Below are 26,790 nucleotides of genomic sequence, written 5' to 3' on the forward strand. Positions count from 1 at the left end.
TGGGACCTGATATTCAGCTGGGAATGACTAAAACAGTAAATAAACACAAGACATATATATACTCTATTAGCCACAACACAACCAGGCTTATATTTAATATGCCACAAATGAATCCCGCATAACAAACACCTCCCCCCTCCCGTCCATATAACCCGCCAATACAACTCAAACACCTGCACAACACACTCAATCCCACAGCCCAAAGTACCGTTCACCTCCCCAAAGTTCAAACAGCACATATATTTCCCCAAAGTCCCCAAAGTTACGTACATGACATGCACATAGCGGCACGCAGGTACGGGCAAGCGATCAAATGTTTGGAAGCCGCAGCTGCATGCGTACTCACGGTACCGTTTCTGCGTATCCAACTCAAAGTCCTCCTGGTAAGAGTCTCTGTTGTCCCAGTTCTCCCCAGGCCAATGGTAAAGCTTGACTGTCATCTTTCGGGAATGTAAACAATGAAGTGTTTGTGTTGCTGCAGCCGCCCGCAATACACCGCTTCCCACCTACAGCTTTCTTCTTTGCTGTCTCCATTGTTCGTTGAACAAATTGCAAAAGATTCACCAACACAGATGTCCAGAATACTGTGGAATTTTGCGATGAAAACAGACGACTTAATAGCTGGCCACCATGCTGTCCCAAAATGTCCTCTACAATCCGTGACGTCACGCGCAGACGTCATCATACCGAGACGTTTTCAGCAGGATATTTCGCGCGAAATTTTAAATTGCACTTTAGTAAGCTAACCCGGCCGTATTGGCATGTGTTGCAATGTTAAGATTTCATCATTGATATATAAACTATCAGACTGTGTGGTCGGTAGTAGTGGGTTTCAGTAGGCCTTTAACGTAACATATGATGGTAAGAGTCATTCAAATAACTATAACATATAGAACATGCTATACGTTTACCAAACAATCTGTCACTCCATGAAATCTTATACGTCTAGTCTCTTACGTGAATGATTGATATTTTACGGTAATGTGTTAATAATTTCACACATAAGTCGCTCCTGAGTATAAGTCGCACCCCCGGCCAAACTATGAAAAAAACTGCCACTTATAGTCCGAAAAATACTGTAAGTATCACTGTGAATCAAAGAAGTTGAATGCTCTTTTTTCAGTTCCTACCCCTCGTCAAATACATAGCCACCCTGATTTATTTTGTCCGAATTTGGCGATATGACGCATCCGGATCGAGTGTGAGGTGGTTATGAGATGGTGGATGAAGGCTGAATTTGAGCAAGAAGTGAGTGAGACATATAAAGTGCATATGAAAAGAGGAGGAGATAGCTGAACAAACCATGTCCAAGTGGAGAAGACAGCTGTGAATGTGTTAGTATAGAAATACCCCGCCTGTGTGTGTGCGTGCGTGCGTGTGTGTGTGTGTGTGTGTGTGTGTGTGTGTGTGTGTGTGTGTGTGTGTGTGTGTGTGTGTGTGCTCTGCATGTTATGTAAGTGGTTGCTTGTGGGGGCAGCCCTGGCTGTAGCGGCACCGGGGGTCCATTTCCCCCCCGCAGCAGCGCTCAACAGTAATCCCCTCTGGAGAAGAGCACCGCAGCTCTGTATTAAATCCTCTTGTCCTGATGCTTTCTGGATGAAGCCAACGCGGCCAAGATGAGCTGCTGGGCTGCAGTCGGGCCTCTGGCCTGGTGGACTTGTCTTTGCACAAGTCAAGCACACACATTTAGAGAGACCAGACAAGAGCGGGATATAATCATTCGTGCTTGAGTTTTGTTATTGTTTAGCTCGAAGCTAAACAATAACTAATAGCTTTTTTTATTCATATTTTTGAAAAATATTATTTAATGTTGTCCATACCATTTATTTCCGTATACTAATTTCAAATGTTTTCTTAAAATCAGCAAAAAAATGTTGTGATAATATTTTTTTACAAATATAATCAAATCAAATAAACCTGTCAGGCTCTTGTGAGCGTTGCTTTCGACGTGACCCAAAAAAGTACATTTAATGACGAAGCAAAAGCCATGGTGCAGCTGGGTAGTGCACCGGAAGCATAGGGAAAGCTATGCAGGAACGAAGTTGAACGCAACACAATCACACTAAACACACGACAAAGAATAATAATTTAGCCCTGAAAGATGCAACCAGGCAGAATTAAATAGAACTAACTAACAATGAGTAACAGGTGTGCTGGTGGGACAAGGAACAGAAAGTAAATGTGCTTCAAAACATACAGACCAAACAGGAAATACGTACTGACAAAACAAGAGCACCGGGACAGGAAGTTATTCTAAAACACAGCAAAATAACAAATATAGTCCAAACTGTCATGTGGGCTCAAGATAGAACTATACTTACTATGAAAAAATAAAAATTCATGAAAGCGTTCAAAAATAGTACAACTTGGAGTGAATGCAAAAAGCAGAAAAAAATATATAGCTTCTTCACAAGTTTTTAATGTGGCGCCGTCTAGAGGCCTGGAGTGGGACAACATTATTGTGTGCTGTTAAAGCAAGTATAGTGGTACCTCAAATATCCGAAACCAAATCGATGTATTGCATAACAAATAATAAAAATCTATTTAATCAGTTCCAGACACCCAAACATATTTACACAGAACAAATTTTAAAGATAATTATATATATATATATATATATATATATATATATATATATATATATATATATATATATATATATATATATATATTTTTTTTTTTTTTTTTTTTTTTTTTTTTTTAATTAAGTATCAAAGTTTTCCTTTTTATGCCCAACGCTGGGTTATTTTGCAACCGTACGCGATAAAAAACAACTCAGAGTTACAGTACACAGTGCCCTTGAACGCCTCATCGGGTGAATGGAAGCGCAGTGCTTGCTGGATAATTCAAAACAAAGAAAGGAGACAGACAGAGTTGTTCAATGTTCTGTGTGCAACAAATAAATCACACACACACAGGCGAGAATCTGTCAATAGTATCGGATTTCTAAAAAAAAACATTCTTCACGGACTAGGTTGTTATTCGCAATGTTTGCGCTACCATAACTGAGAACGCATACGAAAAAGCGAGGCAACTTTTGGTGAAAAGTTTTTTCGGGAAAATTTGGGCATACGAAAACGAAAATATCACTGTACAAACATATGTATATTTGTGTTTCCTCCTGAAATGTATTTGTTTAATTGTACTTCACATACACAGTATATTTTCACGTATGCATAATTCATAACAACACACCAGAAACAACTGTTTAGGCCCCACACAATTACTGCCTGTTGTTGTTGTACTATTGTGATTGGCTTAGCAAGTAGACGTTGATCACACTTGTACAATTCAAAATGCCAGAAAAGGAGTAGAAATGAGCAGAGCTTATTGAATCGTTTTCAATTAATATTACAAAACCCAAAACTAGTGAAGTTGAAGTTGTGTAAATTGTAAATAGAAACAAAATATTCAATTCTATTCAATTGAATAGACTGCAAAGACAAGATGCTTAACGTTCGAACTGGAAAACGTTGTTATTTTTACAAATATTGGCTAATTTGGAATTTAATGCCTGCAACATGCTTCAAAAAAGCTGGCAAAAGTGGCAAAAAAGACTGAGAAAGTAGAGGAATGCTCATCAAACACCTATTTGGAACATCCCTACAGGTGAACAGGCTAACTGGGAACAGGTGGGTGCCATGATTGGGTATAAAAGCAGCTTCCATGAAATGCTCAGTCATTCACAAACAAGGATGGGGCGAGGGACACCACTTTGTCCACAAATGCGTGAGCAAATTGTCCAACAGTTTAAGAACAACATTTCTCAACGAGCTATTGCAAGGAATTCAGGGATTTCACCATCTACGGTCCGTAATATCATCAAAAGGTTCAGAGAATCTGGAGAAATCACTGCACATAAACGATGATATTACGGACCTTCGATCCCTCAGGCGGTAGTGCATCAAAAAGCGACATCAGTGTGTAAAGGATATCACCACCTCAGGAACACTTCAAAAAACCACTGTCAGTAACTACAGTTTGTCGCTACATCTGTAAGTGCAAGTTAAAACTCTACTATGCAAAGCGAAAGCCATTCATCAACAACATCCAGAAACGCTGCCGGCTTCGCTGCGCCCGAGCTCATCTAAGATGGACTGATGCAAAGTGGAAAAGTGTTCTGTGGTCTGACAAGTCCACATTTCAAATTATTTTTGGAAACTGTGGACATCATGTCCTCCGGACCAAAGAGGAAAAGAACCATCCGGATTGTTATCGGCGCAAAGTTCAAAAGCCAACATATGTGATGGTATGGGGGTGTATTAGTGCCCAAGGCATGGGTAACTTGAGTTGAGTTGAGTTTGAGTTTATTTCGAACATGCAAGCATACAACATGATACATCACAATCTCCAGTTTCTCTTTTCAACATGTTCGAAAAGGAGTAGGAAGAAGCAGAGCTTATTTAATCCTACCCCTTTTCTTTTACATAACAGTTGCTAAAACTTTTGTTCACTTCCTGTTCTCAATTTATTCACAATATACTCCATAAGTAATCACAATAAAAATAAGTAAATAAATAATAATTGGTGAAGTCAGTTACATTTCATATGTTGAGATAAGTAAGATTATTTTGTGAGTGAAAGAATGAAAGAATGTTTATCATGGTTCTTCTTCTTTGTACTTTGTAAACACTTTAAGTTTGAAGAGTTTCTTGAAGTGGATCATATTAGTACATTGTTTGATTGCTTTGCTTAATCCATTCCATAATTGAATTCCACATACTGATATACTGAAGGTCTTAAGTGTTGTACGTGCATACAAATGTTTCAAATTACATTTCTCCCTAAGATTATATTTCTCCTCTTTTTTTGAGAAGAATTGTTGTATATTCTTGGGTAGCAGGTTATAGTTTGCTTTGTGTATAATTTTAGCTGTTTGCAAATTCACTATGTCGTAGAATTTCAGTATCTTTGATTCAATAAATAAAGGATGTGTGTGTTCTCTATATCCAACATTATGTATTATTCTAGCTGATCTTTTTTGTAACACTGTTGATGAATGAAGTGTACTTTTGTAATTATTTCCCCATATTTCTACACAGTAACTCAGATATGGTAACACTAGTGAGCAGTAGAGAATATGAAGTGATTTTTTGTCTAGAACATGTTTTGCTTTATTCATTATTGACGTGTTTCTTGCTACTTTATGTTGTATATTTTTCACATGAGATTTCCAGTTCAATTTATCATCAATCATTATACCTAGAAATTTGGTTTCATTTACTCTTTCAATTTCTATTCCGTCTATTTGTATTTGTGTTTGACTTTCTCTTCTACTGTTACCAAATAGCATTATTTTAGTTTTACTGAGATTCAACGATAGTCTGCTTTTGTCAAACCATCTTTTTAATTTGTTAATTTATTCTGTTATTATTTAACAACTTACACATACTGTATGTGAAGGCACCATTAATGCTGAATGGTACATACAGGTTTTGGAGCAACCTATGTTGGCTTATTTCAGCAAGCCACGTGTTACAACAGCGTGGCTTGATAATGAAATATTTGGGTCCTAGACTGGCCTGCCTGTAGTCCAGATCTGTCTCCCATTGAAAATGTGTGGCGTAACATGAAGCCTCAAATACCACAACGGAGACCCCGGACTGTTGAACAACTTAAGCTGTACATCAAGCAAGAATGGGAAATAATTCCACCTGAAAAGCTTCAAAAATTAGTCTCCTCAGTTCTCAAACATTTACTGAGTGTTTTTAAACATTAAACATTAAATATCTTGTCTTTGCAGTCTATTCAATTGAATATAAGTTGAAAAGGATTTCCAAATCATTGTATTCTGTTTGTATTTAAAAATTACACAAGGTGCCAACTTCACTGGTTTTGGGTTTTGTACAATATTGGATGCTGCAACATAATATATTATCATTTTATAATCTTATTCTATTTAATCACCCGGACGAGCCCCCGATTTATGTTATGCTCCCCACTGCTGTTGTCTTGTTAAAAGGGACGCGTAACATAAAAGAACGCTTTGGACTTCCTTGTTGTTTATTTTGCTTATAATGTATTACAATATTTGTGCGATATACGGACCGGCGATCACATGGACTGGCAAGCGTCCCGGTTTTTAACTTCTGGGCTCTTTTTGGCTGTCCAAACAGAGCCTGGAAGCAATGACTTAGATTTTTTAGCTTCTTACTTTTAACTGTACGCGCAGGAGAGCATAGGGATGAAATAACAATGGTCATTAGGAGGACTTACAACATTGTCTTTGAGGGCTACAATCCTACAATGTGAGCCTTGCAGGACTTACCCTGCAAATGTCCGATGCAGTGCTGAAAGGGGCGAGGGGTGCCTTTAAAGGAAGGCGCTGTGATGTGATCGGCCGTGATTGCTACCAGCCCTTTAACGCAGCCGGCTTCATTGTGCGCGTTACATGCTGCCATCATAGCCTCTTGGCCAAACATAAACAACAGCCAGCGCTACAAATGTTTTTATTGATTAAAGCAGACGTGGCCTCATGCGCTCACCGCAGTGACTGTGCACGTGTGCGTGTGTGTGTGTGTGTATGCACAAAATACGCAATACAAGGGGGGATAAACGGAAAATGACTTTCTCACAAAGAGACAGCAGAAAATGAATGGAATGAAACACACAAACAGCGTACTCACAAATAACACAACGAGTTAGCATCCTCATTGGTGCAGCCATAGCCACATATGCATATATATGGAATATATAGCCTCTATTATCACCACCATTTATAGTGAAAAGCTCTCATGAATAAAACACGCTTACAGCGGTGTGATGATGCATGCATTCGTTCTCCGTGCCGACACCAGCGCACTCCCGTTTCGCATGCACACAAAACAGTGCTGCAAACTTGTTTAATGGAGCATTAGTTTTCTGAGCAGTTGTGGCAGATGAGGTCTGACACACCGCTGATCTGTGTTGTTTTGAACATGTGCATGAGTGAGAAAATAATAGTCGTATCAGGATAATTTGTCTTGATTTTAGCATTTACCTTGTCTTTAAAGGCCTACTGAAATGCAATGTCCTTATTTAAACGGGGATAGCAGGTCCATTCTATGTGTCATACTTGATCATTTCGCGATATTGCCATATTTTTGCTGAAAGGATTTAGTAGAGAACATCGACGATAAAGTTTTGCAACTTTTGGTCGCTGATAAAAAAGCCTTGCCTGTATTGGAAGTAGCAGACGAGTAGCGTGACGTCACAGGTTGTGGAGCTCCTCACATCCGCACATTGTTTACAATCATGGCCACCAGCAGCGAGAGCGATTCAGACCGAGAAAGCGACAATTTCCCCATTAATTTGAGCGAGGATGAAAGATTTGTGGATGAGGAAAGTGAGAGTGAAGGACTAGAGGGCAGTGGGAGCGATTCAGATAGGGAAGATGCTGTGAGAGGCGGGTGGGACCTGATATTCAGCTGGGAATGACTAAAGCAGTAAATAAACACAAGACATATATATACTCTATTAGTATATATATAGGCTTATATTTAATATGCCACAAATGAATCCCGCATAACAAACACCTCCCCCCTCCCGTCTATATAACCCGCCAATACAACTCAAACACCTGCACAACACACTCAATCCCACAGCCCAAAGTACCGTTCACCTCCCCAAAGCTCATAAAGCACATATATTCCCCCAAAGTCCCCAAAGTTACGTACGTGACATGCACATAGCGGCACGCACGTACGGGCAAGCGATCAAATGTTTGGAAGCCGCAGCTGCATGCGTACTCACGGTACCGTGTCTGCGTATCCAACTCAAAGTCCTCCTGGTAAGAGTCTCTGTTGTCCCAGTTCTCCACAGGCCAATGGTAAAGCTTGACTGTCATCTTCCGGAATGTAAACAATGAAACACCGGCTGTGTTATCCGGCACAACAGTCAGGGGGTGCATTCTAAGGCGGAGGTGCGTTATCCGGCACAACACCTGCCGCAATACACCGCTTCCCACCTACAGCTTTCTTCTTTGCTGTCTCCATTGTTCATTGAACAAATTGCAAAAGATTCACCAACACACATGTCCAGAATACTGTGGAATTTTGCGATGAAAACAGACGACTTAATAGCTGGCCACCATGCTGTCCCATAAAGTCCTCTACAATCCGTGACGTCACGCGCAGGCGTCATCATGTCGAGACATTTTCAGCAGGATATTTCGCGCAAAATTTAAAATTGCACTTTAGTAAGCTAACCCGGCCGTATTGGCATGTGTTGCAATGTTAAGATTTCATCATTGATATATAAACTATCAGATTGCGTGGTCGGTAGTAGTGGGTTTCAGTAGGCCTTTAATGGGTTACAAATCACAGTATATGCTGTTGGAAATGAATGCTGGCATACACAGATGTCCTCCAAAGTTGGAAAAATATTCGACAAATGGTCAATGATTTCCTGACAAATAGTAGCGAAGTCCCCTGCAAATATGTTTTGCAACCAAAATTGCTCAATCCTCTCTCCCAAAAGTGTGTGCCAAATTTGGCTAAACAAACCAGGGTTGGGGTAGGAGTTTTAACGGGCGGATTGAACTGTGTGAGAAATTTCAAGTCATTCCGAACCATGGGGATCAAACTTTTGGGTTGAGTAACAAAAATAATAACACAGGCAACACAGTAAGTCATGGTAATTGTGATTTGTTATATATTGTACATATTATATAAAAATATAATATAATATAATATATCAGTATATGTTATATACTGTACATATAATTTGTACATATATGTGTTATATTTTATATTGCTACTATGGTACATTTTCAGTCTACTTCATACCTTTTGTTTTCGCCCTTTTTTTGTGCCCTTGTGTGCATTATCCTTTCCATCCTTACCCTTTCCATCCTTTGGAACTGAGCTACTGTATGGAACAATTTCCCTTGTGCATCAATAAAGTTTGTCTAAGTCTAAGTCTAAGTAGGGGGTGCATATTTTGGACAAATTGTGCCCTTTAGTAGGCAGCAGTTTTATACTCTAAAAGTTTTCCACAATCATTTAAAAGACATTAAATACATACTAACTGAACATGAATGTGAGAACAATAGTCATACAAAGATAGTTTGTAATATGATGTCAAGTCGTGGACTATGGGATGTTTGTTTTCCCGAGATGCAAGTAAAGTTGGACTGGACATGGCGTGAAGGTAGATACATATTTATTTTAACTAGAGAAGCAGTAACATATTGTGTCATTTTCCATTCTATTATTTTGTCAAAATTGTTAAGGACAAGTGGCAGAAAATTAATTATTAATCTACTTGTTCATTTACTGTTAATATCTGCTTACTTTCTCTTTTAACATGTTCTATGTACACTTCTGTTCAAATATAATAATTTGGGCATCAATCCGATACCAAGGAGTTACAGGATCATACATTGGTCATATTCAAAGTCCTCATGTGTCCAGGGACATATTTCCTGAGTTTATAAACATAATGTAATTTTTTTTTTAAACCAAAGAAGATTTGTAATGCCAAAAAATATAGACGTAATCATAGTAGTATTAACAAGATACGCTACTGTACTTGGTGGTGGGCGGACCGGTACTTTTCAGAGGCGGTATTGTACCGAATATGATTCATTAGTATCGCAGTACTATACTAATACCAGTATACCGTACAATCCTAGTAGAACGTCCGGCGGGCCGGATTGAAAATCGTAATTTTTAATCGTATTTTGCCCAGGTCTGGTATACACCAAGAGGTATGTTATTAAACATTCTAGGTTACAAACATGACTGGTTGATGGGTAAAAAAATCATCAGTGTCTTGCTGTTAAATCTGAGTATGTGTGCGGTCGAGTAGATTAACCCGCTCTGCATTTTTACATGTGAAAGATTTGGTGTGATTATGGATTACCTTCTTAACCCCTTGACCATTCCAGGTCCTCTGTGCAAGAATTGACTTTAGCCCCAATTTTAGAAAATGTCACCTGTTGACTAGAAGGTAAGCGTTCTACTAACCTGTCTTTTTTTTCTTCTGTTACTACAGAGATATGTTTACTGACTCGAGGCAGAAGGACAGCAAGCGTCCGGGCGGAAACGTACTGTCGCCTGTACTCGCTGTCGGTGGACAACTTCAATGAGGTGCTGGAGGAGTATCCCATGATGAGACGGGCCTTTGAGACAGTTGCTCTGGACAGACTGGACAGGATTGGTAAGAATTCATTGTTCATCACTTACCATTGATCAAGTGGAACAGTTCACCTGGAAATGTTGATGGATGCATCATTTAAGAACAGTTTGACATCATCGCAATGTGACCGAAATTTAGTGAAGACAACAAATCTACGCACAGTTACATGGTTGGATATTTTGGGACCACATTTACAGCAAAAGCCATGTGCAGTACCATACCAAAACAGAACCGAACCACATTTTATCACAAAAATGCTCGATTTTGGCACTTTGGATAGTTTATGTTGCTTATACCCTGCAAAAACTGAAATCTAAGTAAGATTAAATATCTCAAATAAGGGTGATATTTGCTTATTTTCTGTCTGATAAGATAATTCTTCTCACTAAGCAGATTTTATCTTAGAGTTTTACTTGTTTTAAGGGTTTTGGTCCAAAATGATCTCAGTAAGATATTACAGCTTGTAGCTGAGATTTTATGACCTATATTGAGTAAAACATGCTTGAAACTAGAATATCAACTGTTGCAAAGCTGTGTCATTAACACCAGTGTTGGGTTAGTTACTGAAAACCAGTAACTAGTTACAGTTACTAGTTACTTTATTTCAAAAGTAACTCAGTTACTAACTCAGTTACTTAAACCAAAAAGTAATGCGTTACTGTGAAAAGTAACTATTTAGTTACTTATATATATTTTTTTTTTAATTTTTTTAAGGCCCCATTTAATGCCCTTTCAAGCCTTCATTTTAGTACTGTTATTGCACTGGAGAATAATACAATCTGTTGTTCAACTTGACATGCATTTGCATCATTGAACTCTGCTAAGCAATGTGCTCTACATACAACACACAAAGACAAAGATATGTTTTAAAGGGCCAATTTGTTTCAGACCAGAACAAATTGACAAAACTATTTTAAATAGCTGCAACTTAACATACATAAGTAACAAACAGCATAACAACAACATAGCTGTAAAACAAGAAAGGCACACACTACATACATAAAGCCTAACCAGGCGTTTTCTCAAGGAATTCTGAAATAAAATCATGTCTGAAGCCCAGAACACTCTACACATTTCCCCACTTAGTTTAGAGAAAAGGAAATATTAGCCTGGCCCACTAGTATCCCTCTTTAGGTTTGTGAACTTTATAGTCTAAACATTTAGAGTGATGTGATAATCAAACACTCTAAAAGTTTAAAATGAAAGAGTATATAAGAGAATTGACAGAGTGTGTGTACCTTCACGTGTGCAGTGCCTCGTTAAAATCCAGCCGCTGTTGGAGGTGGAGGTGAAGTGTGTGTCTCTTTACTAGCTTCGTCGAAGCATGTTGTTTTTGTCGCTGTTTCAGCATATTTGAAACTTACATTCAGCTAAAATGTTCTTTTCTTTGTGGTCGATAAAAGAAACGTACTGAAAATATCTCCATTTTAAGAAACTCGGCTTCGGGGTTCGCCATGACGTCTTGATAGTAGACACAGACACGCCCCCTCCCCCACACACACACTCACACACACACACGTACACACAGACAGCGCGCGGCGCGCCTCTTTTTCGTCGCCTCTTCAGCAGCGACACTCAGATCTTCTCAGTTTCTAGCCGATACTACATAAAAAATAACGCAAAATAACGCAGTAACGCATCATGTAGTAACGGAAACGGAGTTACTGAATATAAAAAATAACGCGTTAGATTACTAGTTACCGCCGATAGTAACGGCGTTACAGTAACGCGTTACTTTGTAACGCGTTAGTCCCAACACTGATTAACACTCACAAGTATAAAACTACTTTTTTAAAGTAATAATTTCTTACTTCAAGCATGAAAAAAAAAATCATGATGCCGAGCGCATATCATTATGTCAAGATAATGGCACTAGCATTTACTTATTTAAGAATATTTTTCAACATATTGAGCAAAAAGGTCTATTTTTTTCTACCAAGAAAAGTACACTTGTTATTAGTGAGAATATACTTATTTTAAGGTATTTTTGGGTTCATTGAGGTTAGCTAATTTTACTTGTATTGGAAAGTTTTGACAAGCTGAATTTTCTTGTTCTATTGGCAGATAATTTTGCTTAGTTCAAGTAAAATACCCCAAATTTTTGTATTTTTTTTCTTGTTTTTGAACACTGACTTTTTGCAGTGTAGACTACTCGATAAACACAATACCACAATATGTTTGATTGTGATTATTCCCGAGCGCGGCCACCACTGCTGCTCACTGCTCCCCTCACCCCCCAGGGGTTGGAACAAGGGGATGGGTCAAATGCAGAGGGTAATTTAATTTCACCACAAATTGTGTGTGGGTGACTATCAGTGGTACTTTAACTTTAACTTTACCTTTATTTTAAGTAAAAAAAACATAAGTATTAAATAAGTAATAATAAATCAAATTATAAAAGCAGTCGTGGAGCGCAGACTTCCACCAGGGCCCACCCCCTACCTCCCAAAAGGAAAAAAGCCCTGAATCCAGATGTTGATCCGGAAATTGACATTTGCCGTGAGTTTAATCAAAATGTGGCCATAACTTTTTGAGCTATCAACAGCAGAATTAAATACACAGAGTGAACCTTTTGTCAGTCTGCATGCATAAACACACAGAAGTGTAATGTAAATGCAAGGTAGCGTAGTAGAAATGATCGAGATCAGGCTTAAAATATAATAAATTGTTCATTATCTTTTTTGGGATATTTGCTGGAAGTTTCATCAAAATCTGCCTTTAAAGTTGTGAGTTATGTTGCTAACTAATTAACAGACAGGCAATCACATCACCCAATACGGATCTATTGCTCTAGGTACATAGTATATAGTGTTTTTCACTTGCTTTGTACAGTAAATACAGATGTAGTAAAATATATACAGTACGGAATATTCCTTACACTATTCATAAGGTAATTTAAACATATACACAATAGTGTACTGGACATAGTTACCGTATTTTTCGGACTATAAGTCACAGTTTTTTTTGCGACTTATACTCAGGAGCGACTTATGTGTGAAATTATTAACACATTACCGTAAAATATCAAATAATATTATTTAGCTCATTCACGTAAGAGACTAGACGTATAAGATTTCATGGGATTTAGCGATTAGGAGTGACAGATTGTTTGGTAAACGTATAGCATGTTATAGTTATTTGAATGACTCTTACCATAATATGTTGTGTTAACATACCAGGCACGTTCTCAGTTGGTTATTTATGCCTCATATAACGTACACTTATTCAGCCTGTTGTTCACTATTCTTTATTTATTTGAAATTGCCTTTCAAATGTCTATTCTTGGTGTTGGGTTTTATCAAATAAATTTCCCCCAAAAATGCAACTTATACTCCAGTGCGACTTATATATGTTTTTTTCCTTCTTTATTATGCAATTTCGGCAGGTGCGACTTATACTCCGGAGCGACTTATACTCCGAAAAATACTGTATTAGTCATCATTTTAGGAATGACAAATGTGTGTATTTAGAATGTACAAAAATATTAAATGTTATGTAGTAGGCGTCCGATAATACAAAAAAAACCAAGTATCGAAGATAACGGCTTGCATCTAAAATCTCTGTTGTAAGCTCCGATACAAGTAGTCCTGCAGCGTATTTACTTGTGCAAAGCTAGTTAACATCCAAATGTCCTCCAAGAAGCATACAAGGTTGATCTGTTCTTATATTTTAGTGAAGTCGTTTACAAAAAGTAAACATGGTAGGCTTTAGGCCACAACCTTCCTTTAATTGATACTTGTATGTCATTTGTCAATATAAAGACGTTTCAAATAAATATAGTTGCTTACACATACAACGTCTCCAAGGCAGAAGAGTATTAGAAAGTATCCAGTAACAATAGTGTCTGCACTATTTAACGTAAGGCGTCATGACCTTAATAAAAATGAATTGTGCAATGAATAGACCAATAGGAGCCGCTAAAAACTAAATGAACTCTTTACTGTACTTCAAAATCACAAATCTGTCATATGTTTTTCATACATACCTTTGTTTTTAATTTCACTTGATCAAGCCTTTTCCAACATTCCACACTACAATATAATACAAGCATGTACTTGATATTGGATCGTTTTAATATCTGTTATGGCCAAAACTCAAGGCTCCAATGTCGGTACGGTATCGGAGGTGAAAAACTCTACTTGATTGATTGATTGAATTGATTGAAACTTTTATTAGTAGATTGTACAGTACAGTGCATATTCCGTACAATTGACCACTAAAAGGTAACACCCGAATAAGTTTTTCAACTTGTCCACGTAAATCAATTCATGGTACAAATATATACTATCAGCATAATACAGTCATCACACAAGTTAATCATCAGAATATATACATCGAATTATTTACATTACTTACAATCCGGGGGGTGGGATGTGGAGGGGAGGGGGGGGGGGGGGGGGGGGTTGGGGCAGGGGGTTAGGTTTGGTTGATATCAGCACTTCAGTCATCAACAATTGCATCATCTGAGAAATGGACATTGAAGCAGTGTAGGTCTGACTTGGTAGGATATGTACAGCGAGCAGTGAACATAGTGAGTTCAGAAAGCATAAGAAAAAGTATATACATTTGATTATTTACAAATTTATTTTGATTATTTACAATCCGGGGAGGTACTATGTGGTATACATAGTAATACAACATTGGAATTGTGTATGACATGTACAAAAGTATTTTAAAACAATGATGAAAAACAATATACCGTATTTTCCGCACTATAAGGCGCACCTAAAAACCACAAATTTGCTCAAAAGCTAACAGTGCGCCTTATAACCCGGTGCGCTTTATTACGATTAATTTTCATAAAGTTTCGATCTCGCAACTTCGGTAAACAGCCGCCATCTTTTTTCCCGGTAGAACAGGAAGCGCTTCTTCTTCTACGCAAGCAACCGCCAAGGAAAGCACCCGCCCCCATAGAACAGGAAGCGCTTCACCCGCCCCCGGAAGAAGAAGAAAAAACGCGCGGATATCACCGTACGTTTCATTTCCTGTTTACATCTGTAAAGACCACAAAATGGCTCCTACTAAACGATCCGGTTCATAAAAAGACGCAATCTCTCCATCCGCACACGGATTACTACCGTATTTCACAGCAACTGAACCGCACTGTGGAACGGGAGCACGTACGGTGAATATTCGCTCCACAGGGAATGAGAAGTCATCCTTCACTGTGGTTCTAGCTTGCCATGCTAACTTCCACTCATGGTGATATTCAAAAGGAAGACCTTGCCAAAAGAGACCTTTCCAGCCGGCGTCATCATAAAAGCTAACTCGAAGGGATGGATGGATGAAGAAAAGATGAGCGAGTGGTTAAGGGAAGTTTACGCGAAGAGGCCGGGTGGCTTTTTTCACACAGCTCCGAAGGCGAACACACCTTCACTAAGACGGGCAGACAGCCTCGGACGACATACGCCAACATTTGCCAGTGGATCGTAAATGCTTGGGCAGATATTTCGGTCACAACTGTGGTCCGAGCTTTCCGGAAGGCAGGATTCACAGAACAACAGCGACACTGACTCCCGATGACTTCTACGAGACGGAACCGGCCATTTTGGATACCACGCTTGCGCAACTTTTCAATTCGGACACCGAAGACGAAGAATTCGAAGGATTTACGAATGAAGAATAACTTCAGAAGGTGAGCGCTATGTTTATTTTGTGTGTTGTGACATTAACGTTCGAGCAACATTATGTTGCTATTTATTGCTCTACACCATTTTGAATTTTACTATGTTTGTGATTGCACATTTGCGTACATTTTGGGACAGAGTTGTTAGAACGCTGGTTTTCAATATATTATTAAAGTTTGACTGAACTATCTGACTGTTTTTTTGACATTCACTTTAGCGCAGCGTTTTTTTGACATTCACTTTAGCGCAGCGTAGGCGCGGCTTATAGTCCGGGGCGGCTTATTGGTGGACAAAATTATGAAATATGTAATTCATAGAAGGTGCGGCTAATAATCCGGTGCGCCTTATAGTGCGGAAAATACGGTATGCAAAATATGCACCCGAAGAAAACTGCTGAATTTGGATTTTTGTCATGTTTCATTATTTAGTTGTATGTATCTTTGGGCTTTTGTGGAGTAATACTGAACATGGTATCATATAATTTAGTATCAGGGTGTAGAATAGGTCAAGGAAAATAGCCAAAAAAGTGTTTGTTTACACTGGCCTTGGTCTTGTGTGCACCCATGGACGTAATAATACATTTAATTAGCCCTTCCTTGATGATTTCTTCACCCTTTTACCTGCTTTCCTTGAATTACAAATTTATTTTGATTATTTACAATCCGGGGAGGTACTATGTGGTATACATAGTAATACAACATTGGAATTGTGTATGACATATACAAAAGTATTTTAAAACAATGATGAAAAACGATATATGCAAGATATGCACCCGAAGAAAACTGCTGAATGTGGATTTTTGTCATGTTTCATTATTTAGTTGTATGTATCTTTTGGCTTTTGTGGAGTAATACTGAACATGGTATCATATAATTTAGTATCAGAGTGGAGAATAGCTCAAGGAAAATAGCCAAAAAAGTGTTTGTTTACACTGGCCTTGGTCTTGTGTGCACCCGTGGACGTAATAATACATTTAATTAGTCCTTCCTTGATGATTTCTTCACCCTTTTACCTGCTTTCCTTGAATCCAATTCTGTGTGTGTATGCATCGTGCTCCGTGACACCGTGTTCGAGTTCTCAGACGACAGTTGAGGGTCGTCAAAACGTTTTTGATACTCAGTCAACGCTGTTAAAAGAGGCAGACCGCGCTCTGGTTGTGAATTCCCTGTTTGATCTCCGATGGAGACAATTGATATTCTCTCCGTATCCGTCACTCTTCCCAAACCCAGCCTGTGCAAATACAATATTCACAATGAAAGGCACGTCTGTATCATCACTCAGGCATCGCTCGTATGCTCTGTTTTATCCTTTGCTATGTTTAGCATGGAAGATAGACATTGCTTCGGGGAGACTCTTTGTAGCAAATGGCTGCTTTGAAAAAATATGGTGGGCTGATAGTGATCTTTCTGAGGGATGGTCTCCTGTGTACGGCCTTTTCTGCCGAGCTTGATGTTCTCCTCCAGCCTTCTCCCATAATAAAGTCACTGGCGTACTTTAGCCCTGATCCACAAATTAATTACTCTGTTGATGGACTTTGCACAATCTGATTAGAGGTTTGCAAGCGATTAGCGGTCAGGTGGATCAAGGGTCATCCTCGGAGGAGCGCCGCCACCAGTCATAACAAGGAATGGAGAGATTGATCTGCGCCTAATTGCATTTGGAATATCTTTGGGTTCCGGAGCCTCGAATTGAAAATGGCAGGCCGGTGAATTGACCTTGTCACCGCTCGTTCCACCGTTCAACAATGACTAATGGAGTTTGAGCCTAGAGATCTGCACGTTTCTGCAGGAGTGAGCAGTAAGTGTGCACGTCAAAGTGATGTAACCTGTCTCTTTGACCTTGCGCACACTTGACAAACTCGGTGTAACTTCTAAGGCTCGGAATTATTTTTAAAGACAATGAGACAATAAGTTAGTCCCCATTTTGAAAACATGAATAATCAGGGGCAGCACGGTGGTACAGGGGTTAGTGCATGTGCCTCACAATACGAAGGTCCTAAATAGTCCTGAGTTCAATCCCGGGCTCGGGATCTTTCTGTATGGAGTTTGCATGTTCTCCCCATGACTGTGTGGGTTCCCTCCGGCTTCCTCCCACCTCCAAAGAAATGCACCTGGGGATAGGTTGATTGGCAACACTAAATTGTCCCTAGTGTGTGAATGTGAGGTTGAATGTTGTCTGTCTATCTGTGTTGGCCCTGCGATGAGGTGGCGACTTGTCCAGGGTGTACCCCGCCTTCCGCCCAAATGCAGCTGAGATAGGCTCCAGCACCCCCCGCAGCCCCAAAAGGGACAAGCGGTAGAAAATGGATGGATGGATGAATAATCAGTGTTCCTAGTTTCTTTAAGGAGAGGTTTGTGTTGTGTGCCAATTAGGTTAATATAATGTTCAGAAAATTAGCAAGTAAAACAAAAATAAATAATAATTAATTGAATTATTTGAAATGTAAAATATAGTTAGAAATACTTGTATGTTTTAATTAAATATTATTTGGATGGCGTATTTTCAGTGTATGGAAACGGGACGGTATAGCTCGGTTGGTAGAGCGGCCGTGCCAGCAACTTGAGGGTTGCAGGTTCGATCCCCGCTTCCGCCATCCTAGTCACTGCTGTTGTGTCATTGGGCAAGACACTTTACCCACCTGCTCCCAGTGCCACCCAGAGTGGTTTAAATGTAACTTAGATATTGAGTTTCACTATGTAAAGCGCTTTGAGTCACTTGAGAAAAAGCGCTATATAAATGTAATTCACTTCACTTATTTTAAAAAAGTAATTATAGTTACTTGGCTATCCATCCATCCATTTTCTACCGCTTGTCCCTTCCGGGGTCGCGGGGGGTGCTGGAGCCTATCGCAGCTGCATTCGGGCGGAAGGCGGGGTACACCCTGGACAATTCGCCACCTCATCGCAGGGCCAACACAGATAGACAGACAACATTCAAACTCACATTCACACACTAGGGCCAATTTAGTGTTGCCAATCAACCTATCCCCAGGTGCATGTCTTTGGAGGTGGGAGGAAGCCGGAGTACCTGGAGGGAACCCACACAGTCACGGGGAGAACATGCAAACTCCACACAGAAAGATCCCAAGCCCAGGATTGAACTCATGACCTTCGTATTGTGAGGCACATGCACTAACCCCTGCTGCCTGTTACTTTGCCAAAAAAGTAAATTAATTACTAACACTATTACCCTTTAAAACATGAATTAATTTACTCGGTGAAGTAATTATTGTGTTACTTTATAAAAAATTTCAAAAAACTTGAAATATCTAGTGTATGCAGTTGAGATGTTTCTAGAGACCAGAGTGTGTGTATGTACCTGTAAAGGGCTAAACGACGTGTGATATCAGCGCCCAGACAGAGCAGCATTAGCTCATCTGTGTTTGTTGGCTCAAATGTGTTGTTTTTAGGGTTGTTACAGCAGCTCTGTTGAATCTTTTCACTGGATTATGTTAGCGCTAGTTAATAAAGAGATTGAATGTGCTTCGATGGCTGTGGTCTCTTTGTCCACAAATGGTAGGATTGCAAGGTCACTTCAATCCCTGATTTGTCTATTATTCCTTCAAAGTATTAGTGTGTATGTGTGAGTGTACTTACTGTACATGTTGTGTAATGTTTGCTGTGTGATGTTGTTTCCTTCTATTTGATATCAAGTTAATTTTACTGTGGTAGTGGTTGTGGCTTTCATTAATAAAAATATAGTTCCTGCATTGAACTTGCTGTGACTCTAACGCTGTCACATCAAAAGTCGCGTGCAACGTTACATCAAACGTCTCGTTTATGGTGTTGTAACGTTAAAAAAAGTAGTTCATTAGATTACTCGTTACGAGTAAAAGTAACGGTGTCAGTAACCCCAATATAATATAATGCCGTTATTCTAAACTCTGCTTTTACTGCACTTCAACCAATCAAATCTTTGACCCCGCCCACCACTTTTTTTCCATGGTGCGTTTTAAGTAAAAGGCAATTAAATAAATACATATATCATTACATAAATAATTTGGTAATTAATAAATCACTAATGAAATACGCAAACTAGTCAAGATATAAATGAATGTGTTCGATACAGTTATTCCGTGTTTTATTGCACAGTGTAATTAGCCTTATATTAACTTAGTTTTGGCTTACACTTTATAACAAATTTCCATGCAACCTAGCGATCATGAAATTAAATGACTAAATTAATTAACAGAAATATTTGGGGCGTTATCGCTCGGTTGGTAGAGTGGCCGTGCCAGCAACTTGAGGGTTCCAGGTTCGATCCCCACTTCTGCCAACCCAGTCACTGCCGTTGCATCCTTGGGCAAGACACTTTACCCACCTGCTCCCAGTGCCACCCACACTGGTTTGAAAATGTAACTTAAATATTGGGTTTCACAATGTAAAGCGCTTTGAGTCACTAGAGAAAAGCGCTATACAAATATAATTCACTTCACTTCACTTAATGATAATAATAAATGTTATCATCAGAAAGATCCGTTCAAGGAATGAATCAATGGATTTATTTAAGTCACATTGTAAATAAATATATAACATAATTTATGTGAATCTTGGCCAATCAGAATCCCTTTATAGCATGCATTGCAGTGTGAAGTTTTGTTTATATTGTGTCCCCTGTTGCTATGGAAACCCAAAGTCAGAGCTACTGAGACATACACCGCCTACACCTTGAGGCTGTCACGCTTTCAGAGCGTGTGTCTCGGGGTAGTTGTCTCCCACCTGTATTCTCTTTTTCTCCTTTGTCTTCCCTACTCACTCCTGTATTTATATTTTTACATCTCTTTCTATCGCAAACATTTTTCTTCTTATTCCCTTTTTACTATTCTCTCTCCCTTGCAGTTTCTGTGCTAGCTTCCACAAACGAAAGATGCTGTTAAATAAGGCTGTCACTCGAGTACACCAAAAATGTCAGCTGAGTCCTATCGGCTGACAAGATATGCTCGTTCTTATTTTATTCCCTTTCTTTCTCCCTCCTCACTGTCTGTTTGTGTGTCTGTTTCTGTTTGTGTGTTTTTGCAGGCAAGAAAAACTCCATCCTGCAGCATAAGGTGCAGCACGACCTCAGCTCTGGCGTCCTCAACTACCAGGAGAATGAGATCATCCAGCAGATTGTGCAGCACGACAGGGACATGGCCCACTGTGCCCACCTCTTGCAAAATGTCCCTCCGCAGACGCCTCCATCACCTACCCCTGTCATCTGGGCCCCGCTGATCCAGGCACCTCTCCAGGCAGCAGCCGCCACCACCTCAGTGGCCATCGCCCTAACACATCATCCCCATCTGCCGTCAACTCTTTTCAGGCCACCGGTTTCTGTTCTAGGGTCCCTAAAGGACCCTCCCAGTCGGCAAAAGAAGTTCCACACATTTGGTCCTTCATCACCAGCTCCTGGTTCTGCTGGAGATTCTCCTGCCAGCACACCTTCAAAAATACGCTCTGGGGTGGACATGTCGTTGCTTTCCTCTTTTCAGGCTCAGCATGTAGCATCAGGTTCAGTGGCAGCTAGCTCCAACCAACAGGGTGCAGATAGTGGAAGCCAGTGTGGACAGAATGAAACAAGGTCAGGATTTAGTGCGAGTGGGACCTCAGCATTTTCTCGCAGGCCGTATTCATCTTCTGGTTCACCCTCATCAAGTATGGCCCAGCTACACTCACAACCACAGCATCAACAGCCTTTTCGCTCAACTACCCCACCTTTGTCGAGTCTCTTCCACCAAGGATCAACAGGTGGAAGCACAGGGTCAGGAATAAGTGGCAGCGCAGTTGGAGCCTGTGCCAGTACATCAGACTGGCCTTCAGGTGGAGCAGTAGGGGGTTCTATGGAAGGGGACGGTGGAGGGGACAGTGCATGGGCTGCCGAGGTCTTTACAACTGCAGCAACAGAAGCAAGTTCACTGAGCAACTTTAGATTGAGTTCAGCTCCCATTCGATCAGCAGGGGTTATCTCAGGGGAATTAGTAGTAGGGGTATCTGAAGGTTCAGTGGGTGGTGCTTGTAGCAGATCAGCACTAGTGGCATCAGGTAGTGTTACCTGTGCATCATTAACAGATTCCTCCAGGAGATCTTTGAAAGGGGTCTCTCGTGGATCAACGGGAAGGGCTTCTGGAGAATTACTTGGAGGGATGACCACTGGCGGTTCGTTAGGCAGGTTTTCGTTTGAAGGGACTGCAGGAGAATTAAGTGTGTCAACGACAACTGTGGGATCTCTAGGAAGGGCTTCTGTTGGGCCAGTAGGGGAGACCTCTGAAGATTTACTGGTCTCAACAGATGCTACTGCATCATTAGGTAGGACTTCTTTTAGGTCAGTTGCCACGACTTCTGGAGAAGTACTTGTACCAGTGACCACCGGTGGAACATTGGGGTGGGCCTCTGGTGGATCAGAGGGAATGGTTTCTGGAGGATTAACAGGCGGATCCACGATGGGACCCCTAATCGGACTTTCTAGTGACTCTGTAATAGTAAACCCTGGAGGATCTCTAGGAAGGGCTTTCAGTGGATCTGCATCGAGCTACATTAGTTCGAGTGTGCAAGGGGAAGGAACGATTGGATCACATAAAAGCAAATCAACAGACGGGTCTGTAGGAGGCTGTGTAACAAGTGGCCCTTCAGGAGGCATCTCTGGTGCAGTTGTAGAAGGACTTATTTCTTCTACACGCTGTCAGAGTCCTATATCGACTGGCTCTACTAGCCCCATGCCGGGACAGCTTCTTCACAGTGAGCCACCTCCCAAACCTCCTCAAGTGACCCCCTTCCAACAATTTGCAGGAGGGGGCAGGACTACAAGTGGCTTAAATCTCTTCCACTCCCCTCCACAAGGATCCCCATCCCCAAGCAGAGGACATAATAGTCAACAGCCTGCTGATGGTTCCCTATCATCCTTTGGTCATATTGGCCTGGCAGGCCTCCAGTCAGGATTCCTTCCTCACCAGATGTCCTTGGAGAGGTCTGCTTTGGCTTCCTTGGCCCAGTACGGTTCAGCAAATGCCTCTCCATGCCTTACTCCAGTGGCTCCCAGCCCGACTTTTCAAAGCCCAGTTATGAGCAGGACTTTCCACTACAGTGACCCCACCAGTGCCCCAGGATCCGAAAGTCCTATGCTCATGCCTCAATCCTCTCTTCCGTCATATCCTCCAGTCCAGACACAGACCACAGGAAGAGATTCTCAGCCAGGTCGCTTTTCAGAGGATCTAAAGCTGCTATCCAGCTCGCACCCATTGCTTCCCCAGGAGGTGGCCCAGGCCTTAGGCCAACAAACTACCTGCTCCTCCATGGAAGCAGGTTATTACCCCTCACCTTTCTCCTCACCAACTCTAAAACCCAAACCTTGTAGCTCAGTTCTGGGGCATATGACACCTCCAATCCAGCTTTCTCCAGGGCACTCGCATCAGACTTGCTCTCCCGGAGCCTCCCCTTCCTCATCACTTCGGAGGGGCTCCTCTGCCTACTCATCGGATCTAGAAACTCAAACTGTCCGCTCGAAGCTTCCGTCCAATTTGTGAGGATTGATCACACCCTCCTGTGCTCCTCCAAACTGAAACACATCCTATGTCACATGTGGCAATTTCCCTTTTCTTTTATCAGATGTCACTGTGTTCCATTTTCATTTGACCTTCTATTTGCTGTGATTTCAAAGACACGTTACCAGGTAACACTGTTTTATGCTCTGTCCTATCATTATTTATACATCATGTATATAGATAGAGATATATTTAAGTGAAAAGTTTAATCAAGGAGGGTGTGAAAAAGATCAATATTTTACATGGATAGACAGTTTCTTTACGCTCCGAAGATGTTTGCAAGGGACACTTTAGTTGACTGTATACAAATACTCATTTTGTCTGCAGGAACCTATGCACTAACACCTGTGTTTAAAGCTTCTTGTGTGTCTCAAACAAAAGTTATCTACAGTTTTGCTAAAACGATACCGTATCATACAGGATCGCATATTGTTGATTCCTAAATGTAGAGACTGTGCTTATTTATCATATGTGTAAACCTTTCAAAAACCTGACGACAAAAAAGATTTTAGGAAACCAAAAAAGACTTGTAGTGAGGTAATGTTTCACCTCCTCGTTTCCCTTCCCTAACCCTTGTTTTATATCACTTTATTGTAATAATAATAATAACCATGTTTTTTGAAGCAGGGCGAGGAAGGATGCTAACGGGCTACCCTCGATCTCGAGATAGCTGCATATGAGCGGCGGTGACCGTGTCCCGAACACTTTTGTCTTCCAAACCCATGCCGCTGATGTGTGTAGAAGGCGTGTGTTGTTGTTCTTCCTGAATGTGTGCAACTGTTCATGTAGCGAGTGTACGCGACTCAATGGAACAGTCGGATGCAAGGCAGGACTTTTAAGCCGGACCGAAACTGAACATTGCCTTTTATTTATAGGACTTCCATGAACCACAGCTTGTCTGTGCAGAGCAGGAGTGGTGAATATTTTGTCCTATCGGGGGCCATTTTTTTTTTTTTTTTTTATAAAATCCTCCAAGGGTCATTTATGATGCGATTGTGGGTTAAGTTAGTGTTGGGGCTTTTTTTTTAGCATTGCATGATATCGACAGTTTATTGCCCACGAGCCATAGGTTCCCTACCCATTGTATAGAGTCAATTATCGAGGTATTTCACAAAAATTTAATCAAAGACAACTGAACCCAAAAAGACGTCCAGTTGCCTTTAAGCTATCTTTTGTGTAGTTTATTAACCACGTTTTGTGTGTTGCAACATGTAGCACTTGGACCGTTCAAAGTCCAAACATAAAGTTTTTACATACATTGCACAAGCTTCAAACCCCTCAGAATGGACATATAACTTGACATTTTAATTTGTGCATTATTATCTTCTTCTATGGCTGCTATACCATCAACATAGGCACGTCTCCTCGCCGAAGACTAGCGTTGAGTTTAAGATCTTGAATGTATGTACATTTGTGGTCGCTAAAAGTCAAGTACTGTATTACTGAGTGGGACTGTCCCGGAACTTCAAATGGTCATTTGGTTTCAATATCTTGAGCATATGTTTTTTTATTGGCAAAAAGTTACTGTACACCCTGCAATTTTAAAGTAGCATCTTTCCCAGTGATGATGTATTGCAATACCGACAGTGTAAGTGAAAGCTGGCGTACGAAAATAGCTATATTGGTTTAGAGCTGTGGTGCCCATCAGTTCGATCGCGAGCTACCAGTCGATCCTGGAGCTTGTGTCAGTCGATTGCCAGGCTTTAAAAAATAATCGAGCTCAGAATTACCAATCATCATCTTCAATATGCCGTCACTTTCGTCACTTGATTGACATACATGGCACTCGGGGATTTTGTGAAATGACGCTGGCTGCTGCGAACTCATTATGAAAAAATTAAACAACCTACGGTAACGAGATAAATAACTCTTTCGCCTAACACCTGCGGTCAAAAATCTATAGACCGACCACACAGTTCCTGTCTTCACAATAAAAGGGCTGCTCCATCCTGCCTGCGCTAACAAAATAAAGGTTTCAGAAAACAAGCGCATACGAGCTAGCGAGCTGTCGAGTTACTCTCCAATATATTTCTTGTAAAACGTATACAAACGAATATGGAAGTTGGACAAATGAAAAGCTAAAAACCAACCATATCATCTGGTATTGCAATGCCAGGAGGATTTATTTTCCCCTCCACAATGTAAATTTGAAGTTGTGGAGCTTATCAGCACTACTGTGAATCCTGTCTGATTCCAATCAATGCAAGTCATCAGAATAAGGTACTGCAATACATCAACTTATATTATTGTCTTAAAGAAGGGAATCTTTATGCATTTATTATGTTTTTATATACAGTACAGGCCAAAGATTTGGACACACCTTCTCCTTTCAATGCGTTTTCTTTATTTTCATGACTATTTACATTGTAGATTGTCACTGAAGGCATCAAAACTATGACACCTGTGAAGTGAAAACTATTTCAGGTGACTACTTCTTGAAGCTCATCGAGAGAATGCCAAGAGTGTGCAAAGCAGTAATCAGAGCAAAGAGTGGCTATTTTGAAGAAACTACAATATAAAACATGTTTTCAGTTATTTCACCTTTGTTTTGTTAAGTACATAACTCCACATGTGTTCATTCATAGTTTCGATGCCTTCAGTGACAATCTACAATGTAAATAGTCATGAAAATAAAGAAAACGCATTGAATGAGAAGGTGTGTCCAAACTTTTGGCCTATATATATATATATATATATATATATATATATATATATATATATATATATATATATATGAGTTAGGTCACCTCGAATTGGTCATTTGATAAGTAGCTCGGAGTAGGAGAGAATGAGAATGGTTTTGGGACTATTTTTGACAGAAAATCATTGAGAGGGCATAAACACGGATTTTGTAATCTACCGAGCGGGTTAGAGATGAGTATGTTCTCAACACTTCTTTTTTAGCTTTTTGATTGGCTACTTTTCGTGCCATGTCACAATCCATGATTGAGACATAATATTTACTATTGTCCCCAAAAACCCATTTTGAATCCAATCAATGGGACAAACTCTCTCTTAACACACCTCAGACCACAGGACAATCGTATAAGCCAATCATATGTGAAATAAGATAATCGGACGTTTACCGTCTTTGGTCAGAAGGCAGACAATCGGAACAAAAACTGCGGGATTGTCTTTGTGTGCACCTTGCTTTGTCTTACATGAAAACTAAATACATGTGGGAATGTATCCTAGCCGTGGACCTAGTTGGTTGGTAGCTCATCACCAAGACACACACACATCCAGGTTCCACTTCCACAGCTGAGTCCCCCCCTACTCAGTCACAGCAGCCTAATTTAACAAGACATGTCTGTAATCCCTTGACCCTCACAGAGGTGCGCGGTGACCATCTCCACTCATTACACTTCCCAGAAGTCCCCGTAATGAGGAGGAAAAGCAAACACGAAGGACAAACACAATTACGGACAAGATTAGTTTTTTGTTTTTTCCCCCAAATACCCTTAAGATTTGATTCTAATTCAACAAGTCGGGACATTGTTTTAATACGGCAAAACGGTAGTATTGAACGGG

At 40.3% G+C, this 26,790-nt stretch overlaps 2 protein-coding genes across 3 annotated transcripts in view; one reads left to right on the forward strand and one right to left on the reverse strand.

The window, feature by feature from the left end:
• The window catches only part of hcn4 (hyperpolarization activated cyclic nucleotide-gated potassium channel 4), a 309,786-nt gene extending 285,555 nt beyond the window's left edge, over window positions 1-24,231 (forward strand). The window contains exons 7-8 of the mRNA XM_061964494.2: window positions 9,976-10,140; window positions 20,765-24,231. Of these exons, the coding sequence (XP_061820478.2) occupies window positions 9,976-10,140; window positions 20,765-23,241 (2,642 nt within the window). The 3' untranslated portion in view covers window positions 23,242-24,231. The remainder of the gene's footprint in view (window positions 1-9,975; window positions 10,141-20,764) is intronic.
• The window catches only part of LOC133608890 (UDP-glucuronosyltransferase 2B37-like), a 696,509-nt gene that overhangs the window by 528,484 nt on the left and 141,235 nt on the right, over window positions 1-26,790 (reverse strand). The gene's annotated exons all lie outside the window — the stretch shown is intronic.

The sequence above is a fragment of the Nerophis lumbriciformis genome, linkage group LG06 (genome assembly GCF_033978685.3).
Source record: "Nerophis lumbriciformis linkage group LG06, RoL_Nlum_v2.1, whole genome shotgun sequence".
Lineage (NCBI taxonomy): Eukaryota > Metazoa > Chordata > Actinopteri > Syngnathiformes > Syngnathidae > Nerophis > Nerophis lumbriciformis.